The sequence below is a fragment of the Diadema setosum genome, chromosome 10 (genome assembly GCF_964275005.1).
Source record: "Diadema setosum chromosome 10, eeDiaSeto1, whole genome shotgun sequence".
Lineage (NCBI taxonomy): Eukaryota > Metazoa > Echinodermata > Echinoidea > Diadematoida > Diadematidae > Diadema > Diadema setosum.
In genome coordinates this window covers 33,409,789-33,430,555 of record NC_092694.1, presented here as the reverse complement: position 1 = coordinate 33,430,555, position 20,767 = coordinate 33,409,789, and the positions used below count along the sequence as shown (strand labels likewise).

The following is a 20,767-nucleotide window of genomic DNA, read 5'->3' as shown; positions in this document are numbered from 1 at the left end:
CAAGTACGTTTGTATGAAATGCTTGTTGATACTATACATTATATCAAACATTGGATTGCCATGTTTAGAAAACGTTCATCAATGTTAAAGTATGAATCTAGAGCATCAGCTGAAAAGACAGAGATAATATGATAATGATAACGATAATTATCTTATATTGTAGCCTCTTCGGTGTTATAGTATTGTTATACCATAGGGCAAGAGGTCAAGAGTCTTATAAACTATACCAGAGGGGCCTAACTGTTCTACAGTATATTACCATAGTTCTTATGCATGGATATTCTTTTAATAAACAAACAAATTAAAAGACAAAATCACTCACAGGATGTACCGTCTCAGAACGTGTAGGATAGAAATGCCAATTTGATTGAAACCAACGACAATATGTCATGCAAAATTCATGGTATAATTAAAGTACTCCATCTACCCCCCCCCCCCCAAAAAAAAAAAAAAAACCAACAAACAAACAAACAAAACAAAACCAATCAATCAAACAAACAAACAAACACACACAAACACATTGTTTTTCTTATTTCTTTCAAACCGTCTCGTTATGCACCATGAACGCCTTCAGCAAAAGTTCAAGGGTTGTTTACTAGGGTCGGGTTTGAATAAGAACCCGCGGATATATCATTATGATAGCGAATCTTGCTGGAATGGCAATTGTCATGGTAATGACACGAATTCAGTTCCCTGACTGGCTGTTTCTACGGGAAGTTGCCATTCCAGCAAGAGTTGCTATCGTGACATCTATATAACGAAATGGGCCCGATGTCGAACGGATATCAATTGACTCCCTGGTAATGTAAGGCTTAACAGTCTGAACAGGTAGCAAATAATGCTACGTAACGTTTTCTGAACACTAATGCTCTCCTCATCTGAAGTAACATCACATTGTCTGTTTTCAATGCTCGAGGGTAATGTGGATATCGTGGACTTTACTTTATTCAAGCCTTGAAATGGCTTCATTTTGTTCGTGGTATTATGTCGTCACAATACGTCCTTCGATGCAGGTTCTCTGAATCTATAGGATTGTCTGCAGTCTGTTACTCTGCGGTCGTACAATGTATGTCAAATGAAATATGCATTGCCGTGGATGTAAATCTGGGATAATCCTTGATAGAAACACTGGCATTCTGATTTGAGTCTTCTAATCATTTCTTTGCTTGTATTGTCTTCAGAAAACGATATGTCCAACTTTTCAACTCCTCGAAACAAGAGGAGCTTGGGGTATGGTGCGTCATCAACCAAGCTACGACTTCTAGTGGACCATGATCCGGCATTCGGCATGAAACGGTTGAAACTGGGTGGTCGGGAATTGGAAGACCTCCCGCGGGAACTGTTCGAACTGACCGACCTGGAGTATCTCGCCCTCAGTCCCGACCGGAAGTCATGTTTGTTCTTCCGGCTCCACTCTGTGCCCCGTGACATCCAGCGGTTGGTCAACCTGCGCGTGCTGTGCCTGGACACCAACGAACTGACCGAGCTGCATGCGTCAGTCTGTCAGCTGGTGCAGCTAGAGAGATTGGTGCTAAGCAACAACCTCCTAACAACTCTTCCGAGTGACTTCAGGGAACTCCAGCAGCTGAAGAGTTTGCATCTGGCTAACAACTACTACGAGGAGATCCCAGAGGCCGTCTTTGACTTGAAGCAGCTCGAGTTCATAGATGTGAGCGATAACAAGATCCTCAAAGTATCGGATCGAATTGGCGAACTCTCAAACTTGGAGGCGCTGTTGATGCTGTACAATCTCCTTGAGGAACTCCCCGAGTCAATAGGCAAATGCTCGAACTTGCGCAACCTTTGGCTAGGTATGAACCGCCTGACCACTCTGCCACGAGGCATTGGTCGCCTGCTGAAGCTGGACTGGGCTGAGCACAGCCACTCGTCAAACTTGGACGGCAACCCCCTGGTGTATCCGCCCATCGAGGTTTGCCGTAGAGGGCCTTCCAGCATCGAAAGGTACTATGAAATGTACAGCACCCCTTCCGGCGCAGCTGCAGACCTCAACGTGGTAAGTTGTTTGTCGCGGTTGTTGCCTAGAAACCAGCTTTGTGGAAATCATAACAGAATCCCATATAATAATGCAGTCTAATTGATAAGCTGATAATTATAATATCCGCTTCCACATTGAAACCAAAGCAATGATACACTGTATACTCTGCTAATTTTTGTTATTCCTACATTTCGACGCCCAAGACTGCTGTTAATTTTCTTCACAAGACTAGTGTGTAAGCTATCAAAATTTGAACACAAATTTCTGGCAAGAATTATCATCTAGTCCTCATTTGATTGGTGACGTCTCTGAAGTTATTCCTTAATCCATATCGGAAACATTTGGAATAGAACTGGTAAAATCCATGATTTTACATTCGATCGTGTAATGATTAGTATACGTAACGTATATTGTCGAATGGATGACTATTATTGTAAAATCGTTCGTTCCGTTATACACGTATTGACTTTGTGAACAATCCAGAAATCCAATCCAATCAAATCAAATTGAACTGATGAGAAATGAAAAAAGGTCAATATGAATATAAAATAATAGACTAAAGGGTATGCAGACTATTTTGTTTTTCATCACGGCCGAAACGCGAGAGTCGTGCCAGATATCAATATATTACATGGGTGTTTGTTTTCGAAGATGAACTGAACACAGGACAAACCACGACAGTGGGAATATGCATACAACCCTTTGCTGGCAGTAGATTCTTTATTGCTAGTAAAAGAAGCAGAATCATAGAAGTACAAACATTTTATACGTGTACGAGTATGATAGAGCGTAGGTCGGCCCCTCTCACCAACGGAAACTCGTATTCTCTAGTACGGCCGTGGAACAGGCATTTCAGAAGCATGTCCAGCTTGATAAAGGGCAGTATATGACCGCTATGTCTCTTAACTGAAGTGTTATTATTATCATTCTTTTTATTGTTATGGTTATTTTATTATTATTATTATTATTATTATCATTATTATTATTATTATTATTGTTATTATTATCAATATTAATGTTATCATTATTATTATTACTATTATTATTATTATAATTATTATAATTATTATTATTTTTACATTATTATCATTGTAATTATTATTATATTGTCATAACAATCCAATCCTGCAGTCTGATATAGACGAAGATGACCCCGGAATTCTTTCAGACGATTCCGGGAGCTCGCTCGGGGAATCGTTCGATCGCAACTTGAACGGGAACACGTTCCGCGTCATCATTGAAGGTCCGTAGAACAAGATTAAAGAACATTCACCAGTTTAAACTTCCCGCCAACCACATGGGTAAAGACGATAATAATCTAGGCGGGATCACACATAACTTTTGTCTTTATACACTCGTTTATGATTATGCCTAAGTATCTATGCTCGGGATCCTGTTGACTTTCTTTATGCCACTTTTGATCTCATGATTGGAAACGGAGAAAACCAACTTTAAACTTGACAAAATCAACGTTTAAAAGCTGTTTTAAACAATACTTGCACTTCATTTCATTTTATGCTTTCAATATTTGAGGTTGGATAGAATGAGGGTGTATATATCTGTCAGTCGCGTGCTTTTGGCAAGCTACTGGAAAACGAAAACATGGAGCTTTTCTTGTTTTTTTTTATTTTTAATTCGGATCATACCTTGTCTTCCCTTATATGTATTATTTTACTCTACTCTTATACTCTGTATATACTCTAATTGCTGAATGGCTGTTTTCCGAATGTGGTGCACCAACAAGGATGAGTTAATCCTTTTTTTTTTGTGCCAATGAGTCAGGTGTGCTCAAATTTCACATGCATTCCTATATGGACAGATAATTATTATGATGTGACACGCAAAGGGATATTGCCCATTCAATGCCCGCACTTATTAGATGCTGATATACAATGTAGCAAACACTATCATCTGTTCTTTTCTTTTCTATTATCCAATGCTATCAAAGGAACTCCCAAAAAGTAAGTAAACTGTTCCCCCTAGTTGCCTTGATTCCTATTACCTCCAAACATGTGATTATGATTATCATATCGACCCATTGGCAATTGACACAGACTGAATGTTAACCAACATCATGCTGAAACATAGGAGATATAAACATGTCTTCACAATCCTATCCTTATCATTCATGTTAACGCACTGATATCATGTTTCAGGGACGGATCCCGACATTCCGTAAAATGTGGCGCCGTTACAAAGTTAAAGGGGGCGCACGAGCCCCCCATTTTTTCTCTGTATTTCTTTTGTTTTAACAAAAATAAAGGGGAGGGGGGGGGTGGGCGGTGCAACCCCGCCTGGATTCGCCACTATGTTTTCCTGGTATCACACACACACACACACACACACACACACACACACACACACACACAACACACACAAACACACACACACACAAATATATATAACTAGTAGCATTAATCAATAGTAACATTAATTAGTAGTATCATTGCTAATAGCATTAATCATCAATTTAATAGTATAGTTGCAGTAATACAGAACCTACATACATCTTACATGTGCCTAAATCTTTATATCAGTTCAACTGCATCGTTGGTGATATACATCAGTGCGTAAACACGAGTATCTGTCTGACTCAATTCATCTATTCATAGGATGAAATTAATCTCACGTTTATACATCCATACAACAGGTCCTTAGATGCTACTGCCGCTGAATCTGTAGAGAACGGTGTCAATGATGCAGGATCTGTTCGAGGAGGCGAATCTGTGCGGAAACCCCGTCGCCCTGACAACCGCCCTGGCAGGCAACGGCCAAGTTATAACACAGACGTAGATTGAAGTATAGGAGAGCGCGAAAACAACCGTACGTGTTGGATACATCATAGTATTACGATTGATGTTCTGTGATCACTGATTTTTTACTATGCTCTACGGTTATCAAAGCGCAGTCCCGTGTCCCCTCCGGCAGAAATAGGCGGCGAAATGCCACCATATGCATGGTTATCAACTGTTGGAGCATTAGAAATTGCATGAATGATTGACAACTGATTGAGCATGGAGCGGCTTCCCGCCTTAACATTTCAGTGACCTCTTTCAATCATCGTGAGCAATCGATGTTACTTCATCGTAGCATGGAGCTAGTTTCGTCGCAGCTCCATGATTTTAGCATAATAGTTCTTACAACATTATTATCTATTTAAAACAATTTTAATCTTTGAAGAGTCACTGGCTTTGGAATCTCTTTCCTGCGCTGGTTCAACCGGAGAAAGACATTCTCTGGCATATAATACAGTGTATTAGAAATAGAGATATTGATGAGTTAGTATAGGCCTATGGCCAGTTTCAATTAATTAATCTTAATTTACCCCGTCGGGCTGGAAAGGTTGCAAGAAAACTTGCAACCTTTGATTCATCGCTATCTGAAATAGAAAGTTTCTACTTTACTTGAATGTAAACTCTATTTTAAATTCAAATAACTTGCGCATAATTATGGTTATACGCTTGTATACAGGAAGCGAAAAGGAATACCTTCGTCTTTCATCTCATTTTGCTAACATGACTCTCTCACAATAATTAATGTTTCCATGAATAGAGAGTTTGGCGGGTTGAACTAGTCATTGCCTTTTTCTATTGATTTTATCTATTTATTGTTATTATTCTTCTTATACAAACACGTGATTTTAAGATTTACACAAATTAGACGGCGAGTGTGTGTATTAGCGTACTATAACACGCAGTTTGTGTAATTATTATCATTATTATTATGATAATTTTTCTTGGGGGGGGGGGTCCAAGTGAGGTCAATATTTGACAATTTTAATTAAGAAAAAATGATATTTGTCTGTACTTGATAATGCCCCACACAAACACATAAGGATACACAATCACACACACAGGCATTGATTTTTAATCCTGACATAATCTTTTGATAAGGCCTGGTGACATGTTTTTATTAAAAAAAAATCGTACTAAACTCCGCGGCAATATTACGAGAATATCATCACGAACCAGAACTGCACGTGACAGCTTGACTTGCCGAGTATAAGGGCACCGGTAGGCCTACATAACTATTCCGTGATTCTAAACATTTATTGAATTTAACGATCGTATTCTTGCAAAACAATATATTTGGGGGAGATTAATAAGTCGAATAACATTTGGTTGTTGTTGCTGTTGTTGTTGGTAATAATGAGGGGTTCGTCTGATAGGGTTTCCCCACAATATTCCCAATGCAAAAATACATTGTACATTGTACTGTAGTTCAGTTGTGGAGAAATGAAAGCTGAGAAAATACACATTCACTGGAATAATTGGCGGGAAATGATATAATTTAAAGGGAAAGGCTAGTAACTGATCAGTGGAAATGCTGAGGGATGATTGTTCCAATCCTTGTGGGATTCATTTAAGAGTACATTATATATCTATTGTTGTGTGAAAATTATTTGCTTCAGAATGGTCTCATATTCAAGTAATGTGCGGTTTAATGTTTCTAGGTTAGCGTGCCTGGTCAGTGACGGGGCATTTTTCCTTGATAACAATTTTACTATTGTGGTTTATGTGCGACTTCTATGATAAGTCGCAATTGTCAATAAAATGGAGTCCTATAGAACTTGGTGAATTTATTCAGTAATAAATTCTCGTCACTTATCATAACATGCTTGGGTAATAATTTCAAAGACCTGCTAAGTCATTTAGAAAGTTTCCCCCTCCCCCACATTATCAAGTAAAAACTTGGATTTGTAGAACTTCAATCTAGGACGTTGATTCACGGTTGATTATACAATAACCTGCATTGGCCGGGCTGTGGGGGTCACGCTGTAAACGAAAAAGAAAAGTACTTACTAACATATCCCTGCTTCAAGAAAAGATCTGAAACAGCATCTTGTGTCCAATTTGGATTAAATTTCTAACATTCCATTTTTACTCTATAAATTTCTCCAGCAGTTGCCGTTTTATTAGGAAACTTGTAGAATGCTGATTCACTGGTGATTTTCTAAACGGTATTGGTCACATGTGGCTTTACACACAGAGACAATAGTGCCCTAACAAAAAAGTCCTGTGGTACTCCCTGTGGTACTTGTCGGTACAACACAATGTACCACACACTTGTAATGTTACCACAGGAACTGTGTGGTACTGTACCACAGGCTTGTAGGGTACTCCCTGTAGTACTTGTCAGTACCACACAATGTACCACATAAATAAATGTTACCACAGGAACTGTGTGGTACTGTTTTACAGGCTCATGTGGTACTCCCTGTGGTACTGGTTGGTACCACACAATGTACCACACAAATATATGTTAACACAGGAACTGTGTGGTACTGTGTCACAGGATCGTGTGGTACTCTGGGATGTACCACAGGGCAGTACCACAGGACATTACCACAGGAAAGTTCCACAGGACAGTACCACAAGACAGTATACACACAAATTGTCCTGTTGTATTTTGGGATGTATACCACACAACAGTACCACAGGACAGCACCACACGACTTGTTCTGTGGTATTTTTGGACGTACCACAGGACAGCACCACAGGGCAGTTCCACAGGACAGTACCACAGGAAAGTACCACAGGAAAGTACCACAGGATAGTACCACAGGACAGTACCACAGGAATTGTCCTGTGGTATTTTGGGACGTACCACAGGACAGTACCACAGGATAGTACCACAGGACAGTACCTCACGACTTGGCCTGTGGTATTTTGGGACGTACCACAGGACAGTACCACAGGGCAGTACCACAGGACAGTACCACAGGACAGTACCACAGGAATGTACCACAGGATAGTACCACAGGACAGTACCACACGACTTGTCCTGTGGTATTTTGGGACGTACCACAGGGCAGTACCACAGGAATGTACCACAGGATAGTACCACAGGACAGTACCACACGACTTGTCCTGTGGTATTTTGGGACGTACCACAGGGCAGTACCACAGGACAGTACCACAGGAAAGTACCACGGGATAGTACCACAGGATAGTACCACACAACTCGTCCTGTGGTATTTTGGGACGTACCACAGGACAGTACCACAGGAAAGTACCACAGGGCAGTACCACAGGAAAGTACCACAGGACAGTACCACACGACTTGTCCTGTGGTATTTTGGGACATACCGCAGGACAGTACCACAGGAATTATCCTGTGGTATTTTGGGACGTACCACAGGACAGTACCACAGGATATTACCACAGGACAGTACCTCACGACTTGTCCTGTGGTATTTTGGGACGTACCACAGGACAGTACCACAGGGCAGTACCACAGGACAGTACCACAGGAAAGTACCACAGGATAGTACCACAGGACAGTACCACACGACTTGTCCTGTGGTATTTTGGGACATACCACAGGGCAGTACCACAGGACAGTACCACAGGATAGTACCACAGTACAGTACCACACGACTTGTCCTGTGGTATTTTGGGACGTACCACAGGATAGTACCACGGGATAGTACCACAGGACAGTACCACACGACTTGTCCTGTGGTATTTTGGGACGTACCACAGGACAGTACCACAGGGCAGTACCACAGGGCAGTACCACAGGACAATAACACAGGAAAGTACCACAGGACAGTACCACATGACTTGTCCTGTGGTATTTTGGGACGTACCACAGGACAGTACCACACGAATTGTCCTTTGGAATTTTGGGACGTACCACAGGACAGTACGACAGGAATTCCTGTGGTAATTTTCGAAGTATACCACAGGAGAGTACCACAGGAACTGTCCAAAATCCCACAGGAAAATCATAATATGGTGCTATTCCACACCGAAGTACCACACAGCAAATTAAATTCGTAAGTACCACAGAAAAATGCTACACGATATTCTTTTTTTTTTCTTAACATTTTATACCAGAGGACTATCACATCAGGAGAATATCAAACAGCAGTACCACACAGGAGTACCACACAGGAAAATTGTAAGGCAGAATCAACTGAAATTTATAACAAAAATACAAACAAAAAAGCACATATTAGTATTTCTCAATTAATTGATAGATGAGTTATGCTGTGAATTATAACAATTGATTTGCCATTACTTATCCTGTCCTATACTCCTACAGTATTACCTATTTAGTGAAAGTGCTGATGTAAAGCATGAGAAATTTCATAAGGACTTCTGTGGTACTCCTCTGGTACTCCTGTGGTACAAATTTTTACATAGCTCATGAATATTCATAAAAGCACTCTAGATTTCAGAAAATACATATATGACTTAAAAAGTCAAAGTATTAATGATGGAACTTACTTTGAACTTTATGAAAGATTGTCTAATTATGTTATGTTATTCCCAATATCATAGATATTGTTATGAAAGTGTAATTTCACATCTTGATAATAAAGTATAATCGAGTTAGTAACCATGCCTTAATGCTTTACGGATAGACGGCCATATATATATGTACTGAGAGAGTCGATGCCTACCTAGGAATAGAATATGACTATATAGATCTATTACAGGACTAGATTGGCACTTGGCCATTAGATTCTCGTTTGAGGTTATATGTTAGGAGTAGGACAGGTTATTAAGTAGGGCCATGTTTGTCCTTAAATCCATCACTCACCTATCAGAAATATTCCTTGAAATGTGGCTAAAAGTCTCCCAGATTTTTTTTTTTTTCGATCTATCTTGTGTGGTACTCTCCTGTGGTACCATGGAAATGCTGTGTGGTACTGCCCTGTGGTAATGCTGTGTGGTAATGATCGACCTGTGGTACTGTCCTGTGGTACTGTCCCAAAATACCATAGGACAGTTCCTGTGGTACTGTTCTGTGGTACTAATCCTGTGGTACTGCCCTGTGGTACGTCCCAAAATACCACAGGAATTCCTGTGGTACTGCCCTGTGGTACGTCCCAAAATACCACAGGAATTCCTGTGGTACTGTCCTGTGGTACTGTTCTGTGGTACCGGTCCTGTGGTACTTTCCTGTGGTACTGCCCTGTGGTACGTCCCAAAATACCACAGGAATTCCTGTGGTACTGTCCTGTGGTATGTCCCAAAATACCACAGGACAATACCTGTGGTACTGTCCTGTGGTACTTTCCTGTGGTACTGTCCTGTGGTACCGTCCTGTGGTAATTACAACAGGAGTACCACAGGACTTTTTCGTAAGGGTGTTTCTATATTTTATGTGGATTTATTCTCTATTTTTGCTGCTCCTCAGGAAAAGGAGATGCTGAAATAAATTAGAATGTATCAATCGCAATGGATGGGTGTCGTGTCTTGATTATCGGCACTCCGATTTGTAAGTGCATGGTGTGTGTAATGAGAGGATCTTGAATTGATGTGCTCATCTTGAGGAGAAAGCAAACATGCAATGGCCTAAACATGTAATGTGTACAAAACTTATACATACACACACAAGCACACGCACACACACACCACACAGGCGCGCACACATTGCTATATAATACATAATATAATTACTATATAATATATAAATTACATAATTATACATACATTGTATATGTATATAATTTATATATACATATACATTGTATAATACAGTTAAACTCGCATAAGTCGATCTTCTCGGGACTGAGCAAAACACATCGACTTAGGCGAGTTTCGACTTGTGCGTAAGTCGAAAAAATCGACTTAACAACAGTCACACCACACGTACATTATGTATAATGTACATGTATGTTGTCTACTCTGGAGCCGACAGGTGGAGAGGTGTGCCGCAGCACGGGTCGCCCGGCAGGGCCGCGGCTAACTTTGCATGGACAGTGCATTAGCATTGGCACAGGTCCGATTACTTTACACCCTTGTTAAACCTTGGGGAAGTGAATATGAACCATATTTGAGCAGTGATTGATTCCAGTTTACCATACCGTGGCTTGAAATGCGTGTAGAGGTGTACTTCTGATTTACCCGTGCCCGTAACTTTCCCCCAACTTTCCGCTTTGAAAACTCAGCAGCTTCATCCATCCACTGCACAGCGCAGACTGCAAACATACACAGACTATACACAGCCCAGTCGCTGTACGCACAATTATACACAGCAAAGTCGCTGTACGTACGTAGCGCTAGCGCGACAGGGCTGTACCAGCGGACCTCCAAACACGAAGAGAGTTCAACAATCGCATGCGATCGCTTTGAATTTTGATACTTTAGATCAATTTTTTGTCACCTGTCTGGTCGGGCTAGTTCTTACGTAAACAAAAACTGGCGTCTCGTGATTTTGACAGTGATTCATTGCACAATAAAATCTTATTCGACTTAGGCACAGTGAATTTAATGGTTTTTCCGTGAAAGTGTTCTTGGAATTTCATCGACTTAGGCAAGTATTCGACTTACAAAATTCGACTTGTGAGTGAATTATTACACGTAAGTCAATGGGGAAAAATCGGGACTTTTTAAAATCATCGACTTGCGCGATTATTCGACATATGCGATGTCGACTTAGGCGAGTTTAACTGTACATACAACTGTACATACATCGTGTATATCCAATTTGCAAAAACTGTCGACAAGCAGTCTCCTCGCATTATCAATATAGTTCCAATATTGTTATTCATATTACGATGTGTGTGTGTGTGTGTGTGTGTGTGAGAGAGAGAGAGGGGGGGGGGGTGGGAGGAGTGTAGGCTTGAATGACCATTGCTCCCCCACCCTCCCCCTAAAAAAAAAAAGAAGAAGTAATAATGATAATGAATGATAATGAAAAGTCCAGTAAACTGTTTTCCCTGATGGGAGTACAGGCTGTGGTTAAAAAAAAATGTGGGAACAATTCAATATTATAGTAATTATTTGGGCAAACTGCAGACCCACTGGTTATGGTAAATCAGTCCAAAGCAGGGAATAAGATTATCAATTTTGATGAAATAATGGCAAGGACTGATTTTGTAGCTGGTAGAAGAATAATGATGAATAAAAAGTCTATCTTCGCATGAATATGACCTGTGTATTTCATATTCTTTTTTGGAGGAAACAAGAGCTAATTCTCCATGGACACTGCAGTAAAAATGGCATGTCAAATACACGTACATGTACAAGTTTGTATACGGTAGAATTTTCTTTGCGCTGCATCTACTCCTGTTGGTTCCCTTGTTCCCAGCCTAATTTCGAGGCTATTTTTACAAGCCTACTAGACAAATCAGTGTTATAAATTCAATGATTCTCCACATCATGGACTATTCTAGCCAATATACATTCTAAATGCACACTATTAATCTGTCCTTGAGCAATTCTACTTCATCGGCCTTGGGTGAAAGAAACAGTACCTGGGCTAATTATGCATTCAAAATCAAACACTAGACAATTATTCATGTAATACTTATATACTGTATAACAAAATGGATTTTTTTTTTTTTTTAATAATTGTGGTTGCATTTCATGTCCACTTGCAGTATATTGACTTCCCAAGACCCAAGTATGAAAGGTTACAGCCACACTAGAAGCGTTCTTCAGGATTGTCAAATTCCCTAGGATCGTGCCATGATATCTGCACGCACCCAGGTGAGCCTCCAATGCAATGGTTCCAAGCTGGGAGAGCATGAGCATGTGTATGCACATCAAAAATGCCTGGAAATTCACAGTGAACACCAAGCAGACCACTCAGTTTTCAATGTGGTGGCTCGCTGGCTGGGAGGCACACATGACGCCCGAATCACATCCAACAGTACAGTCTCTAGAGACTGTGAGCAAGGCTAGCTTCAGCAAATGCGACTTACATGAGATTCATGATACAGTGGACTCCCGTTATAACGAAGTCCTAAGGACCGGCAGTTTTCTTTTGTTATATCGAAATCTCATTAGAACCGAACAAATAAACAATAAAAATACACAGAGCCGATGTTGCGGCCTGAGTTTTTAATTCATTGTAACCGGAATTTTGTTATTATCCTGTTCGTTTTAACGGGAGTGCACTGTATGGATAAAAGCCCTGGCTGATGACGCCATTCCTAAACTCAAGAACTGAAGCAGAATGGCGGTTCAATGGGAAAGAACATGATTTTATACACTGCAACATGTTATGTACACTCAGACTATAAATAAATACACGCATCACTGAAGAGGATTGGGAAACATTCTCTACAACACTGTCAGCTATGAGTTGTGAATTGAACAAAATGGACATGTAAAAGCTTTTCCTCTTCCTCAATTAATAATTGAAATACCTCAGAGCAATTTGAAAAATGGCATACAACCACAGAAATATAAGAACAAATGTATCTCTATGCTTACAACACAAACAATATAGCGTATATGTATGTTACAGAAGTAATGTTGTATTGCATTGGAATACCCTAACTGCAGGACAATAAACTAGAATTATGCTAAAATCATGACTAAAAGTGATCAGAATATACTGGACATTGTCAGCGGTGATCTATCACTACGTTTCCTCCCACTTCGTCTAATAGCCATTCAATCTCAACCCACATGGTCTAATCCCATTTGGTCTACAACCAGTTCTTCCACTGACCATTTAGCCCAATTGCCACTTAGCCTCATTATCAGTTAATCTACTTCCAGATGGGATATGCAAACTTTGTCTAATACCCACTGTTTATTAGACAAAATGGGGAAAAAATCCAAGGAGAAAAAAACAACAACAATCCATTACAGAGACTCCTAATCTGTGACTTTTTGTGGGATTAGAGCTGGGTGGTCACAAATACGGAAAATATTTACAGTTTTCCAAAACAGAGCTCACTAGTGCACGAGAGAGTGGATTAAAATACTCAATGGGCATTTCATGAATCTCTTTTGGTATGTTCATCTATCCTGGACTAAGGCCAGGGATGCACTCGATTAGTACCTCCTTGCTATCCAGAGTACCTATGTAGTACCTCCTTGCTGAGACTCTAAATCCAGCTACAGCATGTACAATGATTGAGGCCTCTTGCATCCTGCATAACATCTTTTGGCAACTGCAAGGTCAATAGACATGGAAGTTATTATAACTTATTTTGGTTGTTGACATCCCCATGACATTGATGTTACATTCAATAAACTTATGCATGAAACAAAATTAAAGAATTAACCAAACTCTATGTAGTTATCTTTTTTGCTTGTGCCAATTGTTATCCAAAATCATCCGAACTAGCAAGTCTGTCAGAAGTTGAAGTCATCCTGACTTCCCACAGGGAAGGACTAAAGATGATGCTGCTGCTACCATGCAGTATTGCAGTAAAGGGTGTCAAGAACAACAACTTCTTCACCGAAGCGGACATAAAGGTACAAATCTACTTCCTAGGACATTTAATGAAACAGTTCTAACTGAACTACATAATTCCTCAAAGACTAATGCTAATATCAGCTAAAAGTGGTTTTGTTCTTTCCTTGCATATAAACTTTACATAACACTTGTTAGGAAATAAATCAAGTCTTACTAAAATGTCATTAAATGTTTATGTGCCATGGTGCTAACCACCAGTCTTGTGTACCACATTATTCTAAGACAGCAACATAGTCATGCTTTTGGAAAACATTCTGTTAAAAGCATTCTGTTTATCAAATCTATGTAACTTTTATAAATTTTTGTTACCCATGACATGTAATGAGCAAAGTTGTACAGAAAATACCAAACTTTGCTTGATATAAATTGGATGACAAAGCTATGACTGTTTTTCTTTCAAACAACCAGTAGCTGCATTACTGTAGAGGCATGACATTTGCACACAAAACAGTGACCGAAACTTAGAGTTTACTCTCAAATCTAGTTGAGAACACACAATGATAGTCAATCACTACAGAAAATGCAAGCTACATGCGGCAAGAATGGAGTTGCGAGAAATGTTCTCATTGTACAGAGGCATTCAGTGATTTATCAGTTGGTTTAGGCAGGTTTGTGCGTTTGAGCAGAATATGCAAACTTGTCATGTCGTCGACTGAGTCGGGCATGCGAATGTGGCACATAAAGATTTAAGAAAACTGCATACATGCCTCACATAAGGAATTTCAACATTTCAGAATCAAACAGTAAACAGAATGGCATGCCTACCATGTTTCTATTTCAGTTTTGAAATGACAATGTCCAGCTTGTTAGAGATTTCTCTGAGAATGTATGTTTGCTCCTGGATCAAGTAATGACAGTCTTCCAATGTTGGCACTTTCCTTGCTGCAGATGCCTGGGAAGGTGGCATAGGAGCAGACTTGGGAGGAAGGACTGAGGATGTTGCACTATTAATTCTGGACTCTTCAGTCTTACACCGCACCGGTGACTCTTCCCCTGGACCGTGGAGCCAAGAGCCGTCACTCATGTCATCAAAGAGAGCTGGAGCCATTTCATCCTCCTGCAAAATATTGATGAAATCGTCGGTCCTATGCCAAAAGGGCCTTAAACCACTTCCACTGTTACATGTCAAAAGGCCCTTAATGCTATAGACTTTGTACACTATTAGACAGTGCCCTTTTGGCATTACAGGGGAAGGGGATGCCCTTGTGGCATAAGGCCGACAAAATAATGATTTGTATAATCTTCACAGCCAAATTTTGCTCATGAAGACTTTGCAATACAAAGAGTAAGAGACGATGTTCTAACTCCATTGACGGTGGGCTGGTTTTACTATAACACGCATTTCCCATAGACACTTACCTGAGTATACTTGGGACTTGTCCTCAACGGGCTAGGGTCATACATCTTAGGTGTATAGTGCTCTCCCGTTACAACACTGTTATAATAATATTCTGGTTACAACGAAGTCAAAATTCAGGCTGCAACATTATCCACTCTATGTATTTTTATTGTTCATTTGTTCAATTAAAACGAAATTTTGATATAATGAAAGAAAACTACCGGTCCCAAGGACTTCGTCATAATGGGAGTCCACTGTACAAGGACCTGACTTGGAAGTACCTAATGCAATTGATAACAATAGGTTAAAATACAGTAGGCTCTCACATCAATTACGACTCAATCTGTAAGTGACCTATAAAGAATGTGCAGCATAACTACTCATAATATATTGTTGCTTCTAATACCTCACTTGAAGAGGGAATTGGCTCAGCTTGTAGTGTAGAAAGAATGGCCAGGATCGACTCATGCAGACGGTGATGACGGACATTTCCTTCTCCTGCATAAATGATAAATTATGAATTTGAGTGACTGGATAATGGTATGATTTTGAGTATATTTGGTAGCATAGTATAAGTACAGTAAGTCACTACACTGCACTGACAAAGGTGTTCAGAGACAACCTTCAACCCTCTCAGAAATATTGTTTATGCGTTTGAGTAATTTTTATCTAAAACTACATTTTAAAAAGTGTGGTATTGTAACAGAACTGTTGCATGGCTTGACTATTTGTAAAAGATCAAATCTCCTGGGTTCATCATATAATTGAAGAACATTCTAACAGCTTAATCAAAATACAACATATCGAATTAACATCAAATGCATTCTAATACAGTAATCAAAGTTATTTAAGTTCTATTGTTCATTCAAAGTAAACTGTTTCACAGAGTCCAAAAGTATCAAGCTCAAGTTCAAAATTATCAAGAACCACTTCCTATATTGTGTCTAAAAAGAAAAAAAAAATGTTTGAAAGAATCTGAATGCAATGATGTTTGAAACAGACCCAGTGTTACAGGCAAATTTGAACTAAATATTGTACAAATATGTATGACTCGTAGACTGGAGAAATACAAGGGTAATACAGTAGTTTTCAAATTGTAATTTAAGTGAAGATACAGCCAGGGTCACATGAAAATAATGCAAAAGATTCTTGGTATAAATGTGTTGCTAAAAGCTATTTGTTTATTCTGGCAGCTTTTTCTGTGCCAGTTGCGGAGGATTTTTGCATATGTTTTGGAATATCCTATTTACTCACCATTTTTTTTTTTTTTTTGTTAAAGAACTTCAAAATCATATTCTGCTTGGTCAAGCTGTTCTGTTACACATACAATAATGTCAAATTCAAGAGATGCATGATGAAAACATTACCAGTTATATTTTCAAAGAGGATACATTAATATGTAAATCAGGAAAAGAAGTTAAGTGGACAGTAGGCCTATATCCTAAACAGGATAACTTGGTTCTCTGTGACTTTAGTAGATGTAATCATGTACAGCTCTGGTAAAACCACTAGTAAGAACATATAAGAATTATTTGATACAAAAACATCTGTTTCATTGTTCAATGAGTTTGGTTACATGTATTTCTGATATTATCATCATAGTATTCCTCTATGCAAGTATATATCACTAAAAGTATATGCTTTGAGACTAATAGGCTCTGCATAATCACACAAAAGGAAACGGTCAGATGGTTGCACATACCTTTTTTGTCGAGTTCCATTTTGTAATGAAGAGCACTGCTTTTCAGGTCGTGCCACTTCTTTTTGACCTCACGCCACGTCCGTACTGGACCACCAGCAGTCTGCAGGACTCGTGTGGCCATTAACCAGCACTTCTTTTTTCTCCTTTCAATCTGCAATTTAGAGCAGCTGGTCAATGTCTCAACTAATTAATTATAATCACACATGAAGTTCTGCATAAAATATGCTCAGATGAATAGAGGTTAGCAGGTTAGTTTCACTTTCAATTTCTACATACTACACTAGAAGCTTGGGTCTACAGGCTACAATTACGACACTGACCACACCTACCACATATTCTTTGAGGCAAAACAATAATTTTTAAATTTTATTGTCATTAAAAGTTGTCAAAGTAGGCCATTACATGTAAGAACAGACAATTGCACTATGTAAGGAATTCAATGTTACCATTTCAAAAACAGCAGTAGGCCTACCAATCATTTACAGATAGGCAGGGCACTGATGATGCAGCCTGTTTAATTTACAACTATCCCATCCTGGTGTATATGATGTTAAATCATAACCTTCATGTCATCACAGCACAAAACTTGGACAAGAAGTATCAGCTATTCACTTTTTCCTTTTTTCTTTTTTTGCTGAACATCATAGCCGAGTATAACACACAATATACAAGTCACTTACTTTTCCTGAGCAATGGCCTGCCCTGCTGGAAAGCTTTGTTGCATGTTGCTGAACGAAAGTCAGAAGAGCCCCTATCTCTTCTTGGCTGAAGTTGTGTTTCCTTTTCTGTTTAATGAACAGAATAACATAAATTATGCCTCGAGTTATAGATGCCATCAAAACGTACAATTAAAAAAAAAAAAAAAAAAAAAAAACAAAAACAAAAAAAAAACCACTAATTTATATACAAGGTATCGCTTACTGACTGTCTCCACTACTGGTACGGTACCTGGGTAGCGGGTACTAGCTATACTAGACTCTACTCATAGGGTTTCTTACCTAATTCAATCCTGGGTTTTAGCTGGGCTAGATTATTTCATACTTCTATACTTTATTAGCACAGCCATATTGGCGTATACCAGTATGCATACCTTCTACTACGGACAATATAAAGCCAATCACTTTCTAGTTTTACAAGAGTTCCATACAACCTAGATCTGAGGTTATATGTAACGTTAGATGGTCTTTCACACCCTGTTTAGTTGGATTGAGTGAGGAGTTTGTGAATGTTTGGAGATCAAATAACAAACAGGTGCGAAAGTACACCAGCGCATGCCTATAAGTTGAAAAAAAAAGGTGATTTCCAGAGACTCCAACCCCAAGCACCTTCTGATCTGGAGATTCTCCCGCCTGAAACCCTTAGCAATTGGGAGACTCCAACTTGATGAGCACGAAGTTCCTTGCTGCCGGGGTCCAACTCGAGGGTCCTAGATGTTATCTCGTGCTATATCTAAGGCTTATTTTACAACATACGATGACACAGAGTAAGAAATCATTTCAAGTGGGAGAAATTAAATCTCAAGGGGGAGAACAGGAGATTTTGCAAAAATGGGCTTTCGGCGGGAGATCTCCCGTTGAAGGCGGGAGAGTTGGAGTCTCTGGATTTCTATCTTGTGAATGTTTGGAGATCAAATGACAAACAGGTGCGAAAGTACACTAGTGCATGCATATTGTAAAGTTGAAAAATAAAAAGGCGATATCTATCAATGTAATATATGACTAAGAGGTGTAGACTTGATAACGTTTATGTCGTTAGGTGCCTTTACGCGTATTTAATAAACAGATAAAAGAGTTGACTTTAGGATTAGAGGTCTAGGGTTTACAACTGTGTACAAGGCAAGGAGCGTCTCGGGGTTAGGTTAACTTTAACCTGACAAGTACGTTTTGGGGTCGCTGGTGCGGTTAGGTTAGGGTTACTTTTACTGCGACCAGCCCCATACGCATAGCATTATGCTATGTGTATGGGGCTGGTCGCAGCGCGCAGTAAAAGGGTTATAGTGTAGCTGTAAAATTAGAGTTTATGGATTTCAGATCAGGGTAGGGTACCGGTATCATTAATTATTACCGGTTGATAGGCCTATGACATATGTAAAATTTTATGGTTGTGCGGATCAGAAATAGCCCCCACCCCAGCTAGGCCTAATCCTACAAATAGGACAATGTAGGTTAGTGGGATATATATAGAACTCTTTCCTAACTCCCTAGTTACGGAAAGTAAAACTCAGGATTGCCTCGTAGGTCCTACATGCATTGACACATATGGGACTGAGCTGAGCACAAATAGACTCGTTCAATTGTTACAGGTTGTGCAGCAGCGCAGCAATAGCAATCAGCGTGAGAGTGCAAAGGATAGACTGGGAACTGTGTTGTTATTCGGACTATCACTGCCAGTGATTTCGACCGGAATCGGGTAAATTGTAAACTAAATAATGACCACGAAAGAGCAATTAAAATGCTTCACAAGAATCATACCCTCTGCTTCGTTGTCGTTGCCATTTTGCTCTGTTTTGCTTTTGTTTTTGCTAGTTGCAGCTACAGTAGCCCCATATCGTAACTCGTGCGATGTTGATGCGATGGCAGCAGACTACGCTGCATGCTGCAGACGACGTGCGTATCCGTGAGACACTTACCAGCAGACGGCACATAAAATTGTACTAAATTGAAAGATCGTATTCCGATGTCTCGTAGCTAGTGGTGACGACGCTATTGCTGAAGTATTACAATGTACAGTGTATTACTTGTAAACTGAAGAGCATAATTACTGTACAAAGAGCGCCCGGGGTTAGAAGGGGGCGGGGTCACTAAGGGCAAGATAATACAATGTGTCCATGTAATATCTATTTTATAACACTGAAAGGGCCTACGTATATATTTTGATATTCCGGTAATTTTCGTAATCTAAGTTTCGTAGAAGTCCTACATGCATATTATGTACTCAGTTTGTTTGTGTGTTTTTTTTTTCTCTCTCTCTCCCTTTCTCTCACTTCACTCTTCCTGCAGCACAGCGACTCGGTGTAGGGATTTGTCCAAGGTGCGTTGGGTTATCTATGGACTGTACAATATACAGATGTAGTTCTTAATTGTAAATCCGCTTCTTATGTAACAGTATAAGCTCTATATCAAGGACAATCATATTACATGTATACAATTTGTTCTACTACGTGTTGATAGAATACAGCCTACACTCACTGCTATTTAGCATAGTTCCTCCCTATAGCATTTCTATACTCCTACAATCATGTAAACTCATCTTTTATCATGCATTGTGATGTTGGCCTAATCTATGCATTCAGTTTCTGTAAAAATGTATAATTTATGTTTCTATTGGAAATTGAAAAATGAAAGAATGAATACATGAATGAATTTTATCAGATTATTATATCTTGATATAAAACATAATGTTATCAAGATATAATAAGATAATAATTGACATCTGTGATTTGGCACACACAGTGATTAATTATTTGTATTCTCAATACCCCCCCCCCCCCCATAAAAGGGAAAAAAAAAATAGTACAAGGGTTGTATTTAATTATGGACAATGTGAAGTACTAGTA

General features: G+C 39.4%; 2 protein-coding genes across 2 annotated transcripts; one reads left to right on the top strand and one right to left on the bottom strand.

Moving 5' to 3' along the window:
- Positions 1 to 1,189: 1,189 nt before the first annotated feature.
- LOC140233955 (uncharacterized) lies at positions 1,190 to 4,794 on the top strand. Its single transcript, XM_072314043.1, has 4 exons — positions 1,190 to 2,014; positions 3,128 to 3,239; positions 3,945 to 3,957; positions 4,647 to 4,794. Exons 1-4 carry the CDS (start codon positions 1,190 to 1,192, stop codon positions 4,792 to 4,794), a joined length of 1,098 nt encoding a protein of 365 aa, XP_072170144.1.
- Positions 4,795 to 12,920: 8,126 nt separating this feature from the next.
- On the bottom strand, positions 12,921 to 19,831 carry LOC140234028 (uncharacterized). Its single transcript, XM_072314109.1, has 6 exons — positions 19,683 to 19,831; positions 17,892 to 17,996; positions 17,212 to 17,362; positions 15,916 to 16,007; positions 14,936 to 15,227; positions 12,921 to 13,862 (listed from the first exon to the last, which is right to left on the bottom strand). Exons 1-5 carry the CDS (start codon positions 19,704 to 19,706, stop codon positions 14,943 to 14,945), a joined length of 657 nt encoding a protein of 218 aa, XP_072170210.1. The 5' UTR covers positions 19,707 to 19,831; the 3' UTR covers positions 12,921 to 13,862; positions 14,936 to 14,942.
- Between the last annotated feature and the right edge of the window lie 936 nt (positions 19,832 to 20,767).

What these genes read in the sequence shown, in the direction of transcription:
- LOC140234028 (XM_072314109.1), bottom strand. Translation starts at nt 19,706, where the DNA reads ATGGCAACGACAACGAAGCAGAGG. An exon ending in CAGGCCATTGCTCAGGAAAA is followed by an intron (nt 17,363 to 17,891) that starts GTAAGTGACTTG and finishes TCTAAATTGCAG; the next exon opens with ATTGAAAGGAGAAAAAAGAA. An exon ending in AATGGAACTCGACAAAAAAG is followed by an intron (nt 16,008 to 17,211) that starts GTATGTGCAACC and finishes TCATTTATGCAG; the next exon opens with GAGAAGGAAATGTCCGTCAT.
- LOC140233955 (XM_072314043.1), top strand. Translation starts at nt 1,190, where the DNA reads ATGTCCAACTTTTCAACTCCTCGAAACAAGAGGAGCTTGGGGTATGGT. An exon ending in CAGCTGCAGACCTCAACGTG is followed by an intron (nt 2,015 to 3,127) that starts GTAAGTTGTTTG and finishes CCAATCCTGCAG; the next exon opens with TCTGATATAGACGAAGATGA.